This window comes from Takifugu rubripes, chromosome 2 (assembly GCF_901000725.2).
Source record: "Takifugu rubripes chromosome 2, fTakRub1.2, whole genome shotgun sequence".
NCBI classification, from domain to species: domain Eukaryota; kingdom Metazoa; phylum Chordata; class Actinopteri; order Tetraodontiformes; family Tetraodontidae; genus Takifugu; species Takifugu rubripes.
In genome coordinates, this window is record NC_042286.1 from 1,767,777 (window position 1) to 1,787,235 (window position 19,459).

Genomic DNA, 19,459 nt, shown 5'->3' on the forward strand with positions numbered 1-19,459 from the left:
ATTTGCTTAGTATGAAGTTTGCCACAGAGTGAATGAGAGCAGTTCTATTAATTACTTTGTAATCAATCTTTTGATTTGCAAACGTGATCCATCCCAGGCCACATTCAATGAAAAACCTTTGGCGATGCCTTAATTTAACTATCACATCTAATAAACGTAGATTTGCATGATTACCGCAGCACAAACAGTGCTGAAAATAATAATATTTCAGTGCAGCATCCATATCCAGTTAAATCCTTCAATAATGTTCTGCTGAACCACATTTCTGCAGAGAATGTAGCTAACATGACATGAGCTTTATGACAAAGCCTTGTTATGCCAGTGAAATCAGTGTGATGCTCAGACCTCATTATGGTTGCCAGGTTCCTGCGCTGCTCGTTGTTATTTCCAATGATAATGGTGCTGTCAAAAGGTAACAAGCTGCATTTCTGCGGTTCCACGTTTGGTCTTCTAGCTACATCGAATCCACACATAAATATTTGATATCCAGTGGACAAAGTATCAAATACATATGCTCATTTTGTCCCTCTTTAAATATGCTGTTTGGGATCTCTAAAACACCCTAACAGGACTCTCTTTCACTCTTCTTCAGCTTTGTTTTACTACACATGACTCAAAGAAAGAACTTTTTGGTTTGTTTTTTGTTTTTTGTTCTGTTCTGTTTTTTTGGACAGCGGTGGTTCTTTACTTTGGGATTAAATAATTAAATTATCTTTACTTCAATTGCTAAACTATTTTGTTGCAACATTTCAACCAAATCAAATAAATAAAAGATACATTGAGTTGAACCCACCAATTTAACCGTAAGTATAGTAACCAGACCGTATTGACATTCACCACTTAAAAGCAATACAACCACAACTTTCCTCAAGAATATACATAATTTATTAGACAGACAGACAGACAGACAGACAGACAGACAGACAGACAGACAGACAGACAGACAGACAGACAGACAGACAGACAGACAGACAGACAGATAGATAGATAGATCCTTGTCCTTGTTTGGTTGTCTGAACACCTTTCCACGCGTTCACTTTAATGAGTGTCTCTAATAGGATGGTGGGCTCTTCACAGCAACGTCATGACTGAGACTTTTCAAGACTGGACTCTAACAAGCCAACAGCACTCCTGTTAGGGCTGTCCTCTTGCAGGCTCAAGTCAAAGTTGCTTTGATCTGGAGAAAGGTGTGTACCCTAGTACGTGTGTGGGTGCAGATTAGAAGAATACAAGTTCCTCAAAACACTCCAGTCCAGGCTATATATATTTATGTGAGCTAGAAAAAAAATGCTACACATAGCAGTGGGAATGCAAAGCAGCAGGAGCAGAAAGGCTTTCCCACTGTTTTGACTAGACTGGAGAGGCACCAGAGCAACTGGCCGTACAACATCGTGTTGGGGGTTATACTGGAGCATTGCTGCTGCTGCTGGAGGACCTCACCTTTAACCTCTCTACTACGATTTACGACTCAAATGAAACACAGGTGAGAAATCCACAAACCGTTTTCTAAATGAATCCAAGAAACAACAATGCAATTAGTTTTATAAAAGACTTTAAAAAAAACTTCTCAATCTGGCAATAAAAAATGGTTTCACATATATTCTTGTAATTATTCTATGTCAACATATACATATGCAGCATTTAAATTTGGTGCCTATCAAATGAAAGTTAATGGATAAACTACTGGTGGCGCTCTGCAAACTGGGACTTTACATAGTTTTCATTGTAAAACACAGAGGCTTTTAGTCATGTTAAAGATGAACTGTTCTAAAGAAAGCAACTTTTCCATTTTATCAGAATGTGCAAACTGACTGCTTTCCATCAAGTCTCACTCCTGTTACTTTGCATCCTGGATATGACTTTGATGACATCTGGTCTCCCTCGACTGTCTCACAGGTGCTCACTCACTCATTTAATCCTTCATTTCTATGGCACTTTGAAAATGAGCATATAAAGGATTTAAATTATGCAATCTGAGATTTGGAGCTGTGTTTTCTGCTAAATGCTTGCATGATTTATCTAGAAGTTTAGTTTATGTCCTTCTCCAAAAGTTCTGACGATGCCACAGCTGCCAAACAAGACAACTGGGATGTGTTTTTCCCATCGCTCTTTCTTCACAATTGGAAAATTCAAACAATGTCAGCGCCCACCCTTGAAGCAGCGGCGAGTAACAAGAGAGGTCCCGTGCAACAAGGGTGGCTTTTTGGACCCCAAAGGATGGAGACAAGGTAACCCCATATTAGTGATGTTTTTGTTTTTCATGTGCAATATTTACAATTTTTCTCATGTCAAATGATAAAAATAAGTGCTAACGCTGTGTCTCTGGTGTGTAGAATCTTACTTACTTGTTTTTTCCTAGCTTGGACGGAGTGTTGCCTCAGGAATGGGCATCTCAGAGTGGTGGTATGGTGAAGAGGAACATGGTAATGGCTGACGATGCTGCCTTCAGAGAGAAGAGTAAGATGCTCACATCCATGGAGAGACAGAAATGGCTGAACTCCTACATGCAGAAACTTCTGGTGGTTAATTCAGCTTGATGTAGGCAAAAACAGTTAGCCAGAGAGAAGAATATATCAATATACATGTAAAATTCCTTAATGTACAAAAACATCATCTCAAATTTGTTAAATTGTGATTTAACTTGTTGATTTAAAATAAAAATATACAAAATTAAAGCATGAATCAAAATGCAACTGATGGGTTTTTTTTTTTTTAAATGCAGTTGAAGTCTGAATTGATCCAGTGAGAATTCCTTCTCCTTGGAACCAAATCTACACTATCCAAAAGATGACAGTTTCTTCTCCTCTTCCTCAGGTTAGGAGTCTGGGCATCATCATCGATAGCTCACTACCACTTCAATGTCACATTGGTCTGCATATTTCCATCCACACAACATTAAACATCTCTGCCCTTCCCTTGCTGCTGCTCGTCTCATTACCAGAACTCCCTCACTCGACCACATCCCAGTCAAATTCAGAATAGAACACAAAATCCTTCTGTATACATTTAAAGCCATCCAAAACCTAGCCTCTTTTAATCTGTCAGATCTTCTCCATATCACCACCCATCCAGCTCACTCAGATCCTCTGTCCCCATCCACCTCAGAATACTGAACTCAAAATCTACCTCTTTACAAAAGACTACTCTTTAATTACATTTTCTTATTTAATACTGTGTCACGGAATACTGTGCTACCCTGGTAATACAACTAAACTTTTCAATTCAGTTTTTCAGTTGAATCATTTGTTGTTAGGGCAATATATATACTCCCTAAAGAGACATTATTGATAGATTTTGTAATTAATTAAAAAAAGAGCCACCCTGTAGAAAACTACTGTAATTAAATGGTACTGGACAATAATTGTGTGGACCCATCCAATCATTAAAAAGCTGGGTTTGTCAATGGCTTCATCCAGGACACCTTTGAGGCTGTGGTGGAGAAGAGGACACTGGACAAATTATTGGATGCTGAGCACCCTCTCTAGCACATGTTGGATTCACAGAGAAGAGCTGCTACGGTTATAGGGATGAAGATGAAGATAGCGATGATAATGATGAGCAGAATTTCTCCAAGTGTGCCAAGTGTTATGCATTCATTCAGTGTATGGCTTGATAAGGGTTCAAGGTGATATGATGATATATTTCCAGAATGTATTTTTTTTTTTTTTTTGGAAAAGATAGGTGTAGTTTTTCAAGCTGAGCTCCATATGTGTTAGTCTTTACTATATAACGTACAAGTGACAGACGCAATATCTATGCTGACCACTAGAGGCCAACCAAACGTCGTTGCCATAGTGTTCAGACTATATATCCAAAGACGAAGAAGAAAGGAAACCTTCACCATAATAAACATGGCTGCCGCCACTCCGATCCACCAAACTTGGGTTTGAAAAATTACTGACGAGGAACTTAATTCTACGATGGATGTAGACGGGAGTGCGGTCATGGAGAATGCAGATGGGACCGAAAAAAAGGATATGGACGTACCCGTTTTTAAGAAACCAGCTCTTCTGGCAGCACCTTCCCTCACCAGCAATCGGAACAGCGTCTCTGCACCGTCCAAACCTTTAGCAGTCGAAACGACAGATGAGGAAAAACTTAAAGTCGGAGACACGATTCAGGTCGAGTCTGCTGATGGTGGAAAAGAAAGCAAATCCACTGAAATAGAGGAAGGTGAGAGCATAGATGTTGCTAAAGGCAAAAAGTATCGGGCTCCTGTCAAAGTTCAGTCAGAAAAGATGCTTCGTTCTCCGGGGCCCTCGGCTGCCCACTTCCCCCCTCTGAAATATACTGAGCCTTCTTGGGGTGGAAACACCCCAGATAGCTCTTACTCTTTGGAAATCCTCAAAAACGGCACCATAGTGGATACCGTGCCCCTCACGGAGAAGAGCTACTACGTGGTGGGACGTTTACCTGTGTGTGACGTCTCTCTGGAGCATCCGTCTATCTCCAGGTACCATGCGGTGATCCAGTACCGCAGCCGGCCAGAGGAGGGCGAGTCCACTGGAGGGGATGCGGGCTTTTACGTTCAAGATTTGGGCAGCACCCACGGAACCGTGGTCAACAAGAACAAGATTCCCCCGATGACGTACATCAGGTTACGGGTGGGCCATGTTCTAAAGTTTGGTGGGAGTACCAGGCTTTTCATACTGCAGGTAAATGACTCCCCCCTACTAAATATACATTTAAGACTTTGATGAGGCCATTGGGGTCCTCTGTCCATCCTGATTTACTTTAACTCTGAATATATTAATGTTAGTGTAGCAGGCACAAATTCCTAAACATTCATCATTTAATGATGAAACACCCTGATGATCTGAGGATTGGGTCATCAAGGCCCCCGGTGACAACTGCCACCCACACCACATTGCACCTGCCCCCCTTGGATCTTCCTGTGGGTGATGAGCCCACGTGGCCAATTTGGGCTGAGCCCAGCTGAGTCCCGTGAGCACAGACCCGGTCACCAGGCGCTCGCCTGTGAGCCCCAACCCCATGCCTGGCTCCAGGGTGGGCCCCGGTAACGCCAAGCTGTTCAATGTAAAGATCCTTGGTCTTATATTCTTCATGATGGGTTGAAGAACCACCCTTAATCTCAGTTGAAGGGAGGTGTTCCAGGCATGTCCCACCAGGAAGAGGCACCGAGGTGGACCCTGGACACGCTGGAGAGACTGTCTCTTGGCTGGTCTGTGGAATACTCGGAATACTCCCTTAAGAGCTGGAGGAAGTGTCTGGGGAGAGGGAAGTCTGGGCATCCATGCTTAGGCTGCTGCCCCCGCGACCCGACCCAGACACCCTGTTTGAATTGGCCCAGTAATCTAACATAAAAAGCAGAGGAGCGAAATAAATATACACATCTTTTAATCCTCTTGATTCAACCAACAGGTGAAATAGATAGAATTCAAAAACATTTTTAAGCACTTTTTTTTCATTCCCAGGGTCCAGAGTATGACGAGGAAGAGGAGTCGGAGCTGACGGTGACTGAACTGAGGGAGCAGGCACGGAAAAAGAAGGAGGAGCTGGAGAGGCGGATGATGGGAGAAGGTTCTGATAATGAAGAGGTAGGAGAGGAAGACAAGGATGGTGAAAGTAAAAATCAGAGCAGACCGTCAAATGAAGACTCGGGCTGTTCATGGGGGATGGGTGAGTTAAACAGCTTGAAAGATGGTGACCCGGCACAGTATTTTCAGTTGTGCTGATGTATTTTTGTTGAACCAAAGAAGCACTGTTTTAATTATTTTGGGCTTTTCTTTCCCTTTTTTTTCCCTCTGCAATATATGAAGCTGAGGAAGTGGTTCCGGAGGAAGACGACAATGAGGAAAATCCTTTTTCAACAGAGTTTCTTGAGGACCAGGAAGCCGCGTACCTTAAAGACCCAAAGAAGGCCTTGCAGGGGTTTTATGACAGAGAAGGTGAAATGACTTGGTTATTCCAAGAGTGGCACCTATCATTATGTAATCTAATATTTGTTCAAATGATCCTCTCAGGAGAAGAACTGGAGTTTGAGTATGAGGACAAAGGTCGTGGCAGCTGGCTGTGCAGGATAAAGTAAGTGGCCTTAAAGAAAATCTGAACTTTTCCTGTTGATTGTGTCTGGAGTCGCCCCCTTTGACACCGCTGCACCTGTCAGACTTCCTGTGGATGATGCCTTGGGACGGCAACTGGTTGCCGAGGTCACGCACACAGGCAAAAAAAAAGAAGCAGCTATCCATTGCTGTCTGGAAGCTTGTCGGATGCTGGAAGCCAGAGGGCTATTGCGCCAAGAAGCAGGTGTGAACGTCCATTTCTGATTCGACACAGTGAAAACATTAAACATCATACAGTCCTGATGTTTACGTCAATGATTTTTATTGTCACGTCTCATTTCTAGTCTCCCGTAAGCGCAAGAAGAAAAACTGGGAAGATGAGGACTATTACGACAGCGACGATGACACGTTCCTCGATCGAACGGGCACTGTGGAAAAGAAGAGGGAGGAGAGAATGAAAAAGGCGGGAAAGATTGAGGAGCATCCGGAGACTTTTAAATCACTGGTAAAAATCATCTTGCTGACCTTGTATCTTCTTTTTAGAAAACTCCTATGATAAAGAGATGTATACCTTACCCCAAAATGCAGGTTTTTTCTGTAGCTTTTGTATGTTTTTATGGAACTTCCATGTATGTGATTTTTGCTTAGGTAGCCAAACTGGCGGAGGTTGAGAAGGAATTGGCAGAGACACAGAGAAAACTAAATGTTGGAAAAGGAGGTGAGTCATCACACGTCCCCCTCCGTTGGGTCGCAGCTCCTTGGGTTATCGTGTGTTTCATCCCTCAGACTGTGCCGGCTCTTCCACTGAGGATCCGCTGGACGCTTTCATGACTGCTGTGCGAAGTAAGGAGGTCATGGATTCTGTAGAGCGCAAGAAACTCCACCTGCACGTTGCCGACCTGCGCAAAGATGTTCAGCGGCTCCACAAACTGATCAAGCTTACGCGACCCACTCAGATACCCTCACTATCAAAGTTAGTGGGGACGTACAATTTTAAATGTTACTTTTTTTTTAGCAGCGTTAGATCTATTTGGGGTTTAACACACGTGCAGATTTTTCAAATCTTTTCCTAAACCAGTTAAACACTTTTTTGTTTGTATTCATAGGAATATCTCGGAGCAAGACAAGCCTAAAAAGGCATTACCCTTATTTGGAGCAATGAAAGGAGGAAACAAATTCAAACTGAAGACTGGCACCATTGGGGTAGGCCTCGTCTCTTCCACTTTTTTTTTAATTGTCTCAGCTTCTTTAATATCTTTTTTAAATTGTTGTTTTCTTTTTTTTCTTGTAGAAGTTGCCACCAAAACGAGCCAACTTGCCAGCGGAGCTCTTCAACATGAAATCAGTTTCATCTGCTGGAGAAGAAGTGGAGGAAGAGGAAGAAGAGGAGTCTGCAGACAAACATGAAGATGTGGGAGAAAAAACCAGTGCGGCAGAAACGATTGACGAAGATGAAGCTGAACGTCATGACGATGCCACCGACGAGAGCCTGGAAGCAGCACAATTAAATGGGGAAAACGGTAATGAAAAATGGGAAAATGTCTTTTCTAGCTTCTCCTTCAACCTTCCAAAATATTAATGAAATACAATTTAACCCCTTAAAAATGGCTGTCAGGTTTACACTTATTTTAGTTCACAATCCACGTGAATTTTAACTCAATAATAATCAAAGATTGATCTTAAAATATATAAATTTACTGTATAGGAACATAATTATCATGAGCATTGATCATTCAAGTGCTATAACACCCGTTACAACAGTTAAATATAAAAAAATATTTAAAAGAATTTGGTAAAATAATGTATTATTTGTATCATGGATATAACATTTTTTAACCTTAATAATTGATGTATAATATTCTTTTGTAAAGATCAAATAGTTCAAGTACCACTTTGCATGCACACAAATCTTAGGTGTTGAAAGTGTAGATCTTGCATACACGTACAGGCTATAATGTTAATAATAAAAGAAGCAAATGATCACAGTTTAATTTTAATTTTAGTCTAGAGTCACATCAGAAGTGCCTGTCTGAGTAATGCTGCAATATTGGAATAAAAATATTCAAAAGTCCTCATTGGTATAAGTTACAATGAGAGGGAGTGTTTATATCATAATCATCGAGAGACCCAGAGATGCCTCATAACCATAAAATAGTCTGGCTAAGACACAGTTGGACTGCTGGTCCACTGATTACTTGCTATTATAAACTATATTATTTTATGTTTATGGTTTCACGTTAGATGGAGGAAAGAGAGAGAAGAAAGGTGAAGATACAACCAGAACAGGGGATCATGTTCCTGAGCGTCTTAGAAACAGCATGGCCCAGTCCTGTCCAGGTAGGTCCATCTCCAGCATGTCAACATATGTCTGGATACCCAGTCTCTAATATGTCTTTGTCCTTGCAGAGTCCAGAGCTGAGGGGACAGCAGAACCAGCAGCAGAATGCAGCTCCAGAAAGAAAATAAAGAAGGGAGTGTTGGGCCCGAAGAGGGTAGGTTTACAGATGCAGACACGGGGACAGCCACTCTATTCAAGGTACAATGGTCTCTTTGATTTGTCTCCACAGCCTCCAGTGCAGCTATCAGGACAATATCCAGAGGACGACCCTGATTATAGTATGTGGCTCCCTCCTGCAGGTAAACTACAACAAGGCACTTTTGCTTGCAGTATATTTGTTTAGTTCTAGCATCCTCAGACTAAAATAGATTAATCTCTATTCAATTTTACCATATTTGACAACCAGCCTGAATGGTCAAAAATTAGTTTGTTGGGATTTAACTACCGTAGAATCTTTTAGTTAAGTCTTGTTTAACTGTTTCCATTATCCTCCGTAAATGATAGATGAGCACAAGGAGAAAGGTTTTTTTTTTTAGTTGTCACTGCTCTTTCGAGAGTTTGTAATTAGTAAACTGTATTACATAGTTTAATATTGCGTCTGAATTTAAATGTTGTGCATATAACATATGAAAAGACACTTTGTGAATGCTAAATATTAACTCAAATCTACATTAAATCCAGTGAGATGAAAACTACAACTTTATGTGGGTCAACCAATACAAATCCTTTACAGACTTATTGTTTGAGTTTCGGGATGATAAAAACTATTGTGCCTTTTCATGGTGCTAACACCTTTTATACCCTCAGGTCAGACTGGAGATGGACGAACAGCTTTGAATGACAAGTACGGCTACTGATTTCGTGGCAGGAAAACATTTTCAGGACTAAACCTAATTGTCCCTTCCTGTGCCATCAGCCTGCTACAATTGCTCACTGGACAGTAAGAGCTGACGAGCACTCAAATCTGGTCTTTTTAAAAAAAAAATCTGAATTCCAAATCTTTGAAACAGAACTACAAAGGTCCTGAGCTGTAAATGATATGGCTCCTCCTCTCCCCTCCAGGATAGTCAGTCACTGTGGTAACCTTCTGTTATTACGGTCTTTATTTTCCATAAAGAAAAGCGAGTGAGAGGGAGCCCTAAAGCAGCTTTCAGACCACTTGGATGGTTTGAAGGCTGAGTGTAAGCTGATAAAGATTCAAACTAAACGTAGTGTTTGCTGTGTGCAAAACGCCCTCTTACTTCTGCTTGAAGCACATTTTCTTTACAGTATGTCGTGCTTTCCTCGAAATGGATTTCTCCTGTTTGCTTATTGTCAGATATTGTTTTTCCCACATTAAAATAAAAAACGATTCAGTCATAAATGTTTAAATAAATGTTACAAAAGATGGATGTTGCCTACAAGTGGTCTAACAGGTTTGACATAATGTTTCTCTGTCCACACACACATGCACACACACACACACACAGTTTCCCAGGAAGTGATCTGGCATACTTCTGCTCTTGGGTGCATGTGTTTGCTCAGATTTTTCGTGCTCTAACCGGCTAATAAGGGATTAAATGTCTTTTTGTCCACCAAATGCACTGTCTCTGCATGTCCATCATGCAGCCTGCATTAATTACATTTTTCTTAAGCAGGTCCACTATTAAACATAAATATCTCAGATTCTTAAAAAAAAAAATCTCATTGTTTATACATAATGTATTTATATTGAAACCTGCACCAGTGTATTTTAAGAAATATTGAGATGGGTTAGTTAAAAATATGAACTGGAACCACTACTCTGAATATTTACAGAAGGAGGGCCAGTAAATTTGTCTTAGAATAGCCAAGATGTGTAGACGTTCCACACTTACTGCCGTTGTACAACAGGAAACATCCACTTGGAGAGCTAGAATAAGTGTAATAGTACTGGTAAATATCTAACAGTGGATACGGATTCTCCTGATTGGAGTTCATGTTCTGAGGTGGTTCGGCAATGTTTTTTTCTTTAAAATGAGTTCCGCTCAACCATGTCAACATGTACTTAAACACTGCAAATACTAATATGCGTCTAATTTGGAAATACAATATACGCTTTGTATGTTTGCAGCCATTCGTCTTAAACATGACAAAAAAAGTTGAGGTTCATGGGGAATACCACAATCAAAAACAAATGACCACCCAAAGAAGACGCCATGGGGCATTTATTAGTTCAGTTTGTGCAACACTGGATTAACACATTGCAGTGGTGGAAAATGTGTTCATATAATTACAGAACTTTCATTTAACACAAGAGGATTATAATTTAAAGGCATTCAGAGATTTGGGGGGTTTCTTAAGAAAACAACTGGGTTTTTTCTTTCTGCAGTAGTCCCCTTCTACCTGGCAGGTGAGGTACAACATAAGGGGAAAACATGGCACACTACAACTGACTGGGCATCACCCAGCACCAATTACACTTGCCATCTACAGCTCACTAGTCTTGTACTTCCTCATTTCAGTACAAAACAGCAGAATGTCAATAAAGAAGAGACTGTATGAGTACTGCAAGACAAATTCAGAAATGTTATTTTCCTCTGTTGTCACACATCTGTGAAATCTCTTCATGACTTTTATATTCCGAGACATCCAGAAACGCGCATATCTGAGCCATTTCAACCCCACCTCATTAGTGGAAGAAACCTTGGTACTGCTTGATTGTCTTATATACTGGACGTGTTATTCCAACTGACTACTGTGATAAAACCTCCAACGACTTCCAGCACAGAAAATGTTCGGCTTTGTCTTTTTCGGCCTCCGCTGGGGTTTGTTTGTTTCCTATCAGTCTTCTGACAAAACACGACTTATCCTCACATGTGTTGTGCTAAGGCCTTTTACCATCGCCCCAAATAATGATTCCATGTGGAGGTTGTAGCGTCAGAATGCTAAAATAAGAGGCTGAAATTTCCTGAGTGTGCTCAACCATAACAAACAACTACCTCATTTCTAAAATCACTCAGTAGTGTTGCTACAGAAGGAAAACCAGATCTGATTGGTAAGAAAATGGCAAAAGGATTATTCAGCAAGGGGATGACTTCTTTTAAGAGGAGGAGGGATCCTCTGGCTGAGTCAGGACGCTACAGGGAGGCCCAGTGCTCAAGGAGCGGAAAGCAAAGATGGAGGGATCATAGGTAAACCTGGGTGAAGGGCGACTGTTGTTCAGACTCTGTGGACACAGACAGAGAGATGTTATTATTGGGAAGTTACATAATTCATTCATGTCAGCACGGGTTCCGTCACCACCCTGAGAGGTCCATTTGATCCAATGGGCAAGCAGTAACCTATTATTAGAACATATTACACTGATTTCATTTTTCAGGAAAACAGCAGGTTGACTGGGATGCTTTTTGCACTCTCACAGCAAATCTGTGGCTTTGCAGACCCTCATTGTTCCACAAGTCCATCTAAAATTAGCCCTCGTCATTTTCCTCCCTGCAGGAAATGAGAGAAAATGATGTTGGCTTTGGCAGTGAGGCAGCACTTTCCTCCAGAGCCTGCAGATCGTGAACGAAGCCTGTGCACTGGGAAGAATTGAGACCTTAAAACAGAGCTAATGTAGCACAAGTTTGGGCTTATCAGAGATCTTAGAGTTATAGAGATGTTCATGAGTGCTGTGCCAAAAGGTCAATTTCTATAGAAAATCATTATATAATATGAATAAAATCCAACAAATAATAAATAAATGAATATCCTTTCTATGTACTGGACAATACTGGCTCCAGCAGCATGTCACAATTGTTTGGTTAGATTGTTGAAAAGTGATTTGTTCTTTTCTGTGTTTGTGAATGATTGTGCGCGTACTTCCTGCATCATTAAACTGCCAATCTCGTCTGATTGTGTTGGGAAGTGTAAGACATTTGTTTATATATGTGACTTTTCAGCATAGCTCAGAAGGAAGTTCCAGTTCACTCAAAAGATGCTTGTTCTGTTAACAAGTTCTTCATAGAGCAGTTTTGCTTCAGTTTTCATATTCATTACTCTGATAGACATCTATGTTCAACCGTGCTCAAATAAAGTACATTTCAAAAAACAGGAGATGTGCTCTCAAACATCTGGCAGAGGGAAAACCACTATAAATCAGTTCTTGGACGTAAATGGGAGCATCTACTTTACAACTCACGTTCATAATTGAGAGTAAACAATTCCACTATCCCCCAAATGCATGTCTTTGGACTGTGGGAGGAAGCCAGATCACGCAGAGAAAACCTACGCAGACACAGGAAGAACACGCAAAGTTCCAGGAGTCGTGGAACCCAGGCCCATCTGGCTGTCAGGCAACTGGAACCGCTGCAAGCATCAACTAATACCAATTAGGGATCACCTTTATGTTTCTTTAATGAGTGCAATAATCACCAGGACTTTATATCTTTATTTCACTATATTTTCAAGGAAGGGAAAAAAAAATCTGAGAAGCACGGCCTTGAATAATTAGTTATGCCTTAATATGTTGCTATGGACCCTTGAACGCAGTACATGTTTGATATTATCAGATTACGAAGGTAAGAGGAATGAGGAAACAAGATTATTCAGCATTATCGAGAGGGTGAAAAGAAAGCCGCCGCAAAGAGCGGGTGGTGCACAGTGGCTCAAGTGGACACGAATCTCCAAAACAGCTCCCGAATCATTACACCCCTCATTAAACCTATGAAAAGGAAGATCCCCAATGCCCACGGACGCCACTAACTATAACAACAACACAGCTGAAGATGCCAGGGAGAAAAGCAGACTAATATTTCTATGTGCAGGTGAAGTTAAACCATAGCAGCCAACCAGGCTGTAAAAGCAAAATTACTCCATGACTCCCAATACACTGCACAATGCTCCAACTCTTCCTCCTGCTATGCTCAACTACCTTGTTTAAACCACTCTAAAAGATTCTCCAGCTTGTACCAATGACACGTAAATACACGGGAACTGCCTTATCTGTGCTGTTACATCTAAACTGTGTACATATACAAGTATGTATGGCTGATAAGGTTGCACTGACACTATCCCACACAAGGTGACAATAACATCATCATTCACAGCATACTGTGCCTCCTTCTGGAGCGTCCTGCTGCATACCAAGATGTCCAGGCATGTTAGAATGCACGATCAAATGTGCTTTCCTCACAAATTAATTATTCAACCTATACACTTTTCTTACTGTAAACTCCCAAAAGTAGACTTTGACAATAGAAGGTTATTTAGGAAATATTACAGTGTTTCCATCGAGTGTTGGGAAGCTTAAACTGAATCCAATTTCACTTACTCTGATCTTAATTGTCCTTGTTTTCCCTCCACAGTTCTTTTTCAGCAGCATTTTCTGTGAAGAGAAAAGAATGTCAGCTATGACATGAGTTCCTGGGTGGTATGATGCAAACAGGCCCAGTGTCTCCAAATAACCTCACTGATGCACGTCACTAAACAGTAGTGCTGCTACACTTCACAACAGTGAAATCAGTGGGGGGGGGACCACACAATCATAGAACTGTCTCAGATCAAGGCTTGCCTCTAAGGCGCAGAGTATGGGAAAAAATGGAAACACAAGCCTCTCGCAGGAATATTCTTGATATATATTTTCTATTCTTTTTATTATTTATCCTTGTTTTGTATTTTGCTATAAATACACTTCCATGTACACAATACACACAAAATGTATTTTTTTGTTTAATTTTATTTCTATGTATCATATGATTATATTTATTGATACTATTATATTTCAGTCTATTACATATAGGCTCCTCAAGTCTTGCAGGTTGTCATATCCAGGTTACCCATTTCTAAACACATTATTTAAGCATAATTGTAAAAATAACCAATTAAAGTCCTTACTGATATGTACCATAGATACTAAAATATTACATAAATAACCATTTACATAAAACCTATGCAACACTCCAACTTTTCTCCTCAAGCCTGACATTTATTAACTATGATTTATGATGGACGGACGGCCAGGCAGACGTTCCTCGCAACATGCTCATGTTTAAAAGGATATTGTCAAGCTAAAGGGTTAATGGGAGGCTGCTACCTCTGACGGCCCCCTATTGTATTCCCTGCAGGACCTCCCTTTCCACTTGGCTGAGTGTGCACACACTCTTACACACACACAAACACACACATGCCCACATTTTGGAAGGACTCACACAGATACAGCAACACTCTCATAGACAGGAGGATGTTCGACTGCAGGCCCAAACACACAGGCAGATGATGGGTGCCCTCCCCAGCCACCACTACATACATGCTTCCTGTTCTTCTCTCTTCACCTTTGTAATCCCTTCTTCTCCCTAAAAACTCCCAATGGACCCCCAGAAAAGTGCAGTGCCCACCCCACCCACGCACACACAGAACACCAATAAGTCTTTAGGGCTTTAATGATTAGAGGATCAGCGTTTCCATTGCTCATTAGCGGTTGTCATTTTTCTGTTGTTTATCTAATCCTCTCCTTCTGCCTCTACCCCTCAATCATTCCCCCTCATTTGCCAGCTTTTGTGAGAAATGAGGGTGGACATCTGTCGTCCATGCTTCCCTTGCCTTCATCCCTCTCCAGCCAGACCACCATGGTGGCAAGCGTATGGCAATGAACAGGAAAGATTTTGTTTTGTGTGAGCATTTGTGAGGCCGTGTGCGTAGGGTTGACAGCGGGGACGTCATTATATTTTTGGATCAAATGCTTGGCCCATCATACTCGTTCGAGCTTTTGAATCATTTCCCAACTGGAGGTTTATCAGGAAAACTTTTAATTTACAGAAGGACTTAAGTACAAACCTGTTGCATTTTCTCCAAGTCCAGACTAGGCCTCCTTGGCTCTCCAGAGAAACTGTGCCGGTACTTCCTGTAAGGTGCTGTCTGCTCAAAATGGGTGAGAACAATGGGTTGTGCCACCACCTGCACCTTAAAACACATGGGAGGGGGCTTGAGGCTACGTGGTGGACTGGAGCTGAAGAGAACAGGACTGGGGGAGGCAGCCAAGCAAGCACCTGGCTCAACCAGGGGCCTCGTGGAACCAGCAGGTGCACCATAACCACAGAGGTCCCGCACTTCCTCATCACTGGAAGCACTACTGTGATGATCACTACAGTGCTGGGGAAGATTAGGCACCCATTTCCTGTTGTCTCCACAGCTGATACGTTCAAGCTCTTCCTCTGAAGAGTGTCGATCCAGGTTGGCATCTAATAGGAGGCGAAGGCGGCGAAACCGCGCAGGAGAGAGGGGACTCTGGTTGTGCTGCTGACTGGTGGCCAACGGAGTGAGGGCGCAGTTCCGTCGTCTCTCTGGAGTAGTTCATAAACATGAAATAGAATAGAGGCTAGAGATAAATAATAACATGGAAATGTAGAGGACGTGTACACACCTCTGTCAATTTGTGCGAGCTCCTGGTTTTCTCCCTCAGAGTCATCGCTTTCTCCTTCTCCACTGCCATGGTAAGAAATCTGCAACAAAGTGCACATGTAATGCTGAAATATGACATATAATACTTCTTACTCTTTTGGGACCCCATTATATATGAAATCTTCCTTCCCCTGTCATGCCTCAACAAAAATGCTAATGATGCTTTTTAGCTTGTTTTAGCAGATATAACAACAAAATTAAAATCTGTATACGTGTACGCATCAAAAGTATTTCATTCCAACTTGTATATACATAAAATCCATATGTGTACATGTCCCATTAAAAGGCACAAACACAATTCAGCTAGGTTTGACTCTAAAACACTAAGTTAGAGTTAACCAACTCCATGCTCACCACAGTCAGGTGGCATTTTTGGGTAAATCAAGGATGGAACAGTTACTGTATCAAACAATAATGTCAAAACTATCAGCAACTATGTTCAAAAAGGTGATTCTTTTGAGGAAATTTAATCTGAAAACAGGAACTACAGATGTTAAAAATGAAAAAGAAACTTAAATAAAATTAAATCTTTCTTCTTTTGCAAGTAACAGTTTTAAAGCCAAACTAATTTGATGGCAGCGGATTGGGTTTATTTTCCTATATAATAATATAATATATAATAATGCAGTTTGTCTTTTTACACTTATATTCCATTCCTACATTAGTAACAACACTAGACAATGTCAACGGCAACGCAAAGAGTTAACCAACGTGTCTCAAGCTCAGTAATTACCACTCAGAGGTCTCGCTGAGCAGCTGCCATCTGTGCTTGTGCGAGTGTGTACTTACACACAGATCCACACAAACCTAAGATGTCCTTCCTTCTACTTGCTAATACATGCATAGTGGTGTGCAGACACACTCTTCACTAAGATGCTCTTAAAAAAGAACAAAAAAGGAGCCAACCCCCCCAAAACACCACCTGTATTCAGTTCTGTTTAATTGTACTCAAGTTAATATTTTTGAATTTTTAAAGCATCAATGAAAAACCTATCATAAAAAATCTAAACTATGTTGTCTGTGGTAGAATATAAATCTCCATGTAAGAGAAACAGCCTCCTTCAGTTGCATGGCGAGTGGCCCATCTATTTCCACATTTATTGTAGAACTACAGTCTATCCCGTGTATTATATTCCTCTCTGAATTGGCCCTAAATGTGTGCAGGAACATGATTGTACTAAAATGAGAAAAAATAATAACCAAGCAGCATGTGCCGTGACAACTCATGTGAGAAAAAGCACCCTGATCCCACTTTAAGGAAAATCGCAAAGTTACTAAAATAGATAAAACAGCAACACATTTAAATGACATCGTAGATAATGTTGTCCAGAGAAAAAGTTTTTTTCCTCAAGAACATAACATTATACCAGATGGTGTGTGACTAACCCATAAAAATACTACCTGTAGGATGAGATGATACCCAGGCTAAGCAAGGAAGGTTATTTTAAAGGCTCAGAGTCAATAGAATCTGAAGCAGGGCTATGGTGAGCTTTACTCTAGACCCTTTCATTCAGAAGAACGGGCTCTGTTTAGTGGGACTTACAGAACAGCTGATTGGAAAATTCTCTGTCATTTTCTGTGCAGGTTTTGAAATCTGTGGCCAACATTATGGCCAACGTTTTAACTATAAGCATATGTGGGGACACGTTGACGTATTTGAAGCACATTTGCTGTGTTTGATGCAAATTTAAATCTTAAAATCACCTGATAATGTTGGTGAAAGAATGCACCGTGCAGTAAGTGGATTGTGCATCAGGACAGGTGGTTGCGTAAACTTAGCAATTGGAGGGTAGCGTGAGTTTGTTTTTGACTAAATCAGGCAGGAAAACTCTGCGTGTGAGTGTGCAAGTGTATATGTGAGTGTCAGTTAGACTACAGTTGTGTGATGAAGTCATAAGGAGGTTTATAATGACTGTTTGCTTGTTTCTAGTCTCATCTGAATGGCCCACCACCACTTACAAGCACAATGATGCTAATATTTTGGGATCTGTGGTCAGTCCCTGTAAATAGAGGCCTTTTAAGATGAGGAACTGCAGTTTATGAATGACTACAGTCAGCAGAAGTGATCAGATGTTACAAAAACAGTATAATGTGCTACGGGAGCTGTATTTATATAGGCATTTTCCACTTATACTTGACAAATCACAATAATTGATAAGTTTACATTTCAGCACTGCTGTAAAGCCCATGAGAAAATTACTAATCACACACATTTACACGCCAACAACACAACTTTGGGGTTCAGTATCTTGAATGATGACACTTTGACAGACACTGCAGGCATTTGGGATTAAACAAATCACCTTTGTGCCACTTGTGTTATCACTCCAGCACAAAAATAAAATGATCCACTCCCACAATTTGTTGTGTGTTTTTCCGTGCTCAAACGAGTGCAAGGACACTAAAATCACAAGCACGACACTTTACATTTCATGGTCAATATCAAACCATAAAACATTCTGGTTATGACAAGTTTATGGATACAGGTGATACATTACCCTATTGTAAATGCATTTAAACTGCATGTAGCTGCATATTCGTGCACAGCCGCTATCATGCAGCTGTCATGTCAAAAACGTAATATTATTGTAACCTGCAAGTTTTTCAGTAAGAACACTTGAGATTTGGCTGTGGAGGATGACCATTGTAGGTAAAATCTAGAGGGGAATGAAAATTAGAGGCCCTGGTTTAGTTATTTGAGCAACTGATGCTGTTTAGTTATCGGCATTTCAATTTTGGTGACATCCGCGCAGAGTTGATGCTCAAACTTACACGAACGCAACATTTCTTTTAGCATTTTGAGAAATGTGCACTAATCGTGAGCATTTTCCACAACTGTTGAAACAATTCAATGGTGGAGTTGAATGTATCGTCATGCACCACCAAAGGATCCAGGCGGCGTGCGTGCGTGTGCCAAAGAGAAAGAGAAAATGAACGTGTCATTGAACTCAGCATGACCGGGTTAATGCAACGTTAACAGCTGCTGCGTAAACCTGCAAGAAAATAAGTCTAAAGTAAAGCCACGCCGGTTCAAAACCAACTCAGTTTCTCCTGATTCTACCCTAAACTTGCACATAATGCGTCATTTCCAACGTATTTCTTAACGTGCAACCTTTAATTCCCGAACAAGTTAAGCTTACCTTGACATGGAACGGATGCATCTCATTAAGTGAATGTCTTCTTAGCTTCTTCGTCAGCGTCTTTAGCATTTTCCCCCTGAATAGCTTCAGGTTTGTCTGCAGCAATTACGCTTTACTGTCTCCTGCAGCCTTCACCGCCCCTTTATTAGCCTACTTGAGCGACTTTACATTTTAGAAAAGGCAAACGGGACAAGTAATTCTAAATCTGGTCACTGAACAAAAAAGAATGTAGCCGTATGAGTAGCTTAAAGTGAAAAAGTGAAAAAGAGCAAATTTTGTTTGACTGCGTAGATGAGTCGTATCTTCTGGAGGCTGCACATAGTAAACATTATTTTCGAGCTCATTAAAGTCTCCGATGTGTTGGAGCTTTTTTCTAGGAAAGGCGGGGAAACCCCTCAATGCTGCCTTTAACCCCTTAATTTAAACAGGGAAAAATAATAATAATTAAAAAAAAAAAAAACTTGTTCGCATTCACACACGCACGCATACACGCAAGTAGACGCACACTGGACGCACTAGCACGTACAGTGATCCTCCAGCTTATGCGGCCTCTTCTGTGA

The 19,459-nt window shown here is 41.0% G+C and overlaps 3 protein-coding genes across 5 annotated transcripts; 2 read left to right on the plus strand and 1 right to left on the minus strand.

The window, feature by feature from the left end:
* Positions 1-1,168: 1,168 nt before the first annotated feature.
* On the plus strand, positions 1,169-2,982 carry pth2 (parathyroid hormone 2). Of its 2 annotated transcripts, XM_011614159.2 has the most exons (5): positions 1,172-1,483; positions 1,798-1,896; positions 2,052-2,228; positions 2,360-2,457; positions 2,815-2,982. In XM_011614159.2, the coding sequence occupies exons 1-5, from the start codon at positions 1,473-1,475 to the stop codon at positions 2,817-2,819; spliced, it is 390 nt and encodes a 129-aa protein (XP_011612461.2). In that variant the 5' UTR covers positions 1,172-1,472; the 3' UTR covers positions 2,820-2,982. The 2 variants fall into 2 exon arrangements, with proteins under 2 accessions (XP_011612457.2, XP_011612461.2); XM_011614155.2 differs by lacking the exon at positions 2,815-2,982 and having other exon boundaries at positions 1,169-1,483; positions 2,360-2,707.
* An 822-nt stretch (positions 2,983-3,804) lies between these two features.
* slc4a1ap (solute carrier family 4 member 1 adaptor protein) lies at positions 3,805-9,748 on the plus strand. The gene is made up of 14 exons (XM_011614161.2): positions 3,805-4,655; positions 5,436-5,640; positions 5,781-5,909; positions 5,985-6,045; positions 6,128-6,267; positions 6,368-6,528; positions 6,672-6,741; positions 6,810-6,996; positions 7,130-7,226; positions 7,315-7,543; positions 8,265-8,360; positions 8,430-8,515; positions 8,591-8,660; positions 9,169-9,748. The coding sequence occupies exons 1-14, from the start codon at positions 3,921-3,923 to the stop codon at positions 9,216-9,218; spliced, it is 2,316 nt and encodes a 771-aa protein (XP_011612463.2). The 5' UTR covers positions 3,805-3,920; the 3' UTR covers positions 9,219-9,748.
* Positions 9,749-10,528: 780 nt separating this feature from the next.
* On the minus strand, positions 10,529-19,424 carry LOC105417866 (uncharacterized). Of its 2 annotated transcripts, none has more exons than XM_011614175.2 (5): positions 18,900-19,424; positions 15,722-15,800; positions 15,136-15,261; positions 13,634-13,687; positions 10,529-11,548 (listed from the first exon to the last, which is right to left on the minus strand). In XM_011614175.2, the coding sequence occupies exons 1-5, from the start codon at positions 18,923-18,925 to the stop codon at positions 11,423-11,425; spliced, it is 411 nt and encodes a 136-aa protein (XP_011612477.1). In that variant the 5' UTR covers positions 18,926-19,424; the 3' UTR covers positions 10,529-11,422. The 2 variants fall into 2 exon arrangements, with proteins under 2 accessions (XP_011612477.1, XP_011612473.1); XM_011614171.2 differs by having other exon boundaries at positions 15,136-15,641; positions 18,900-19,423.
* Positions 19,425-19,459: the final 35 nt, after the last annotated feature.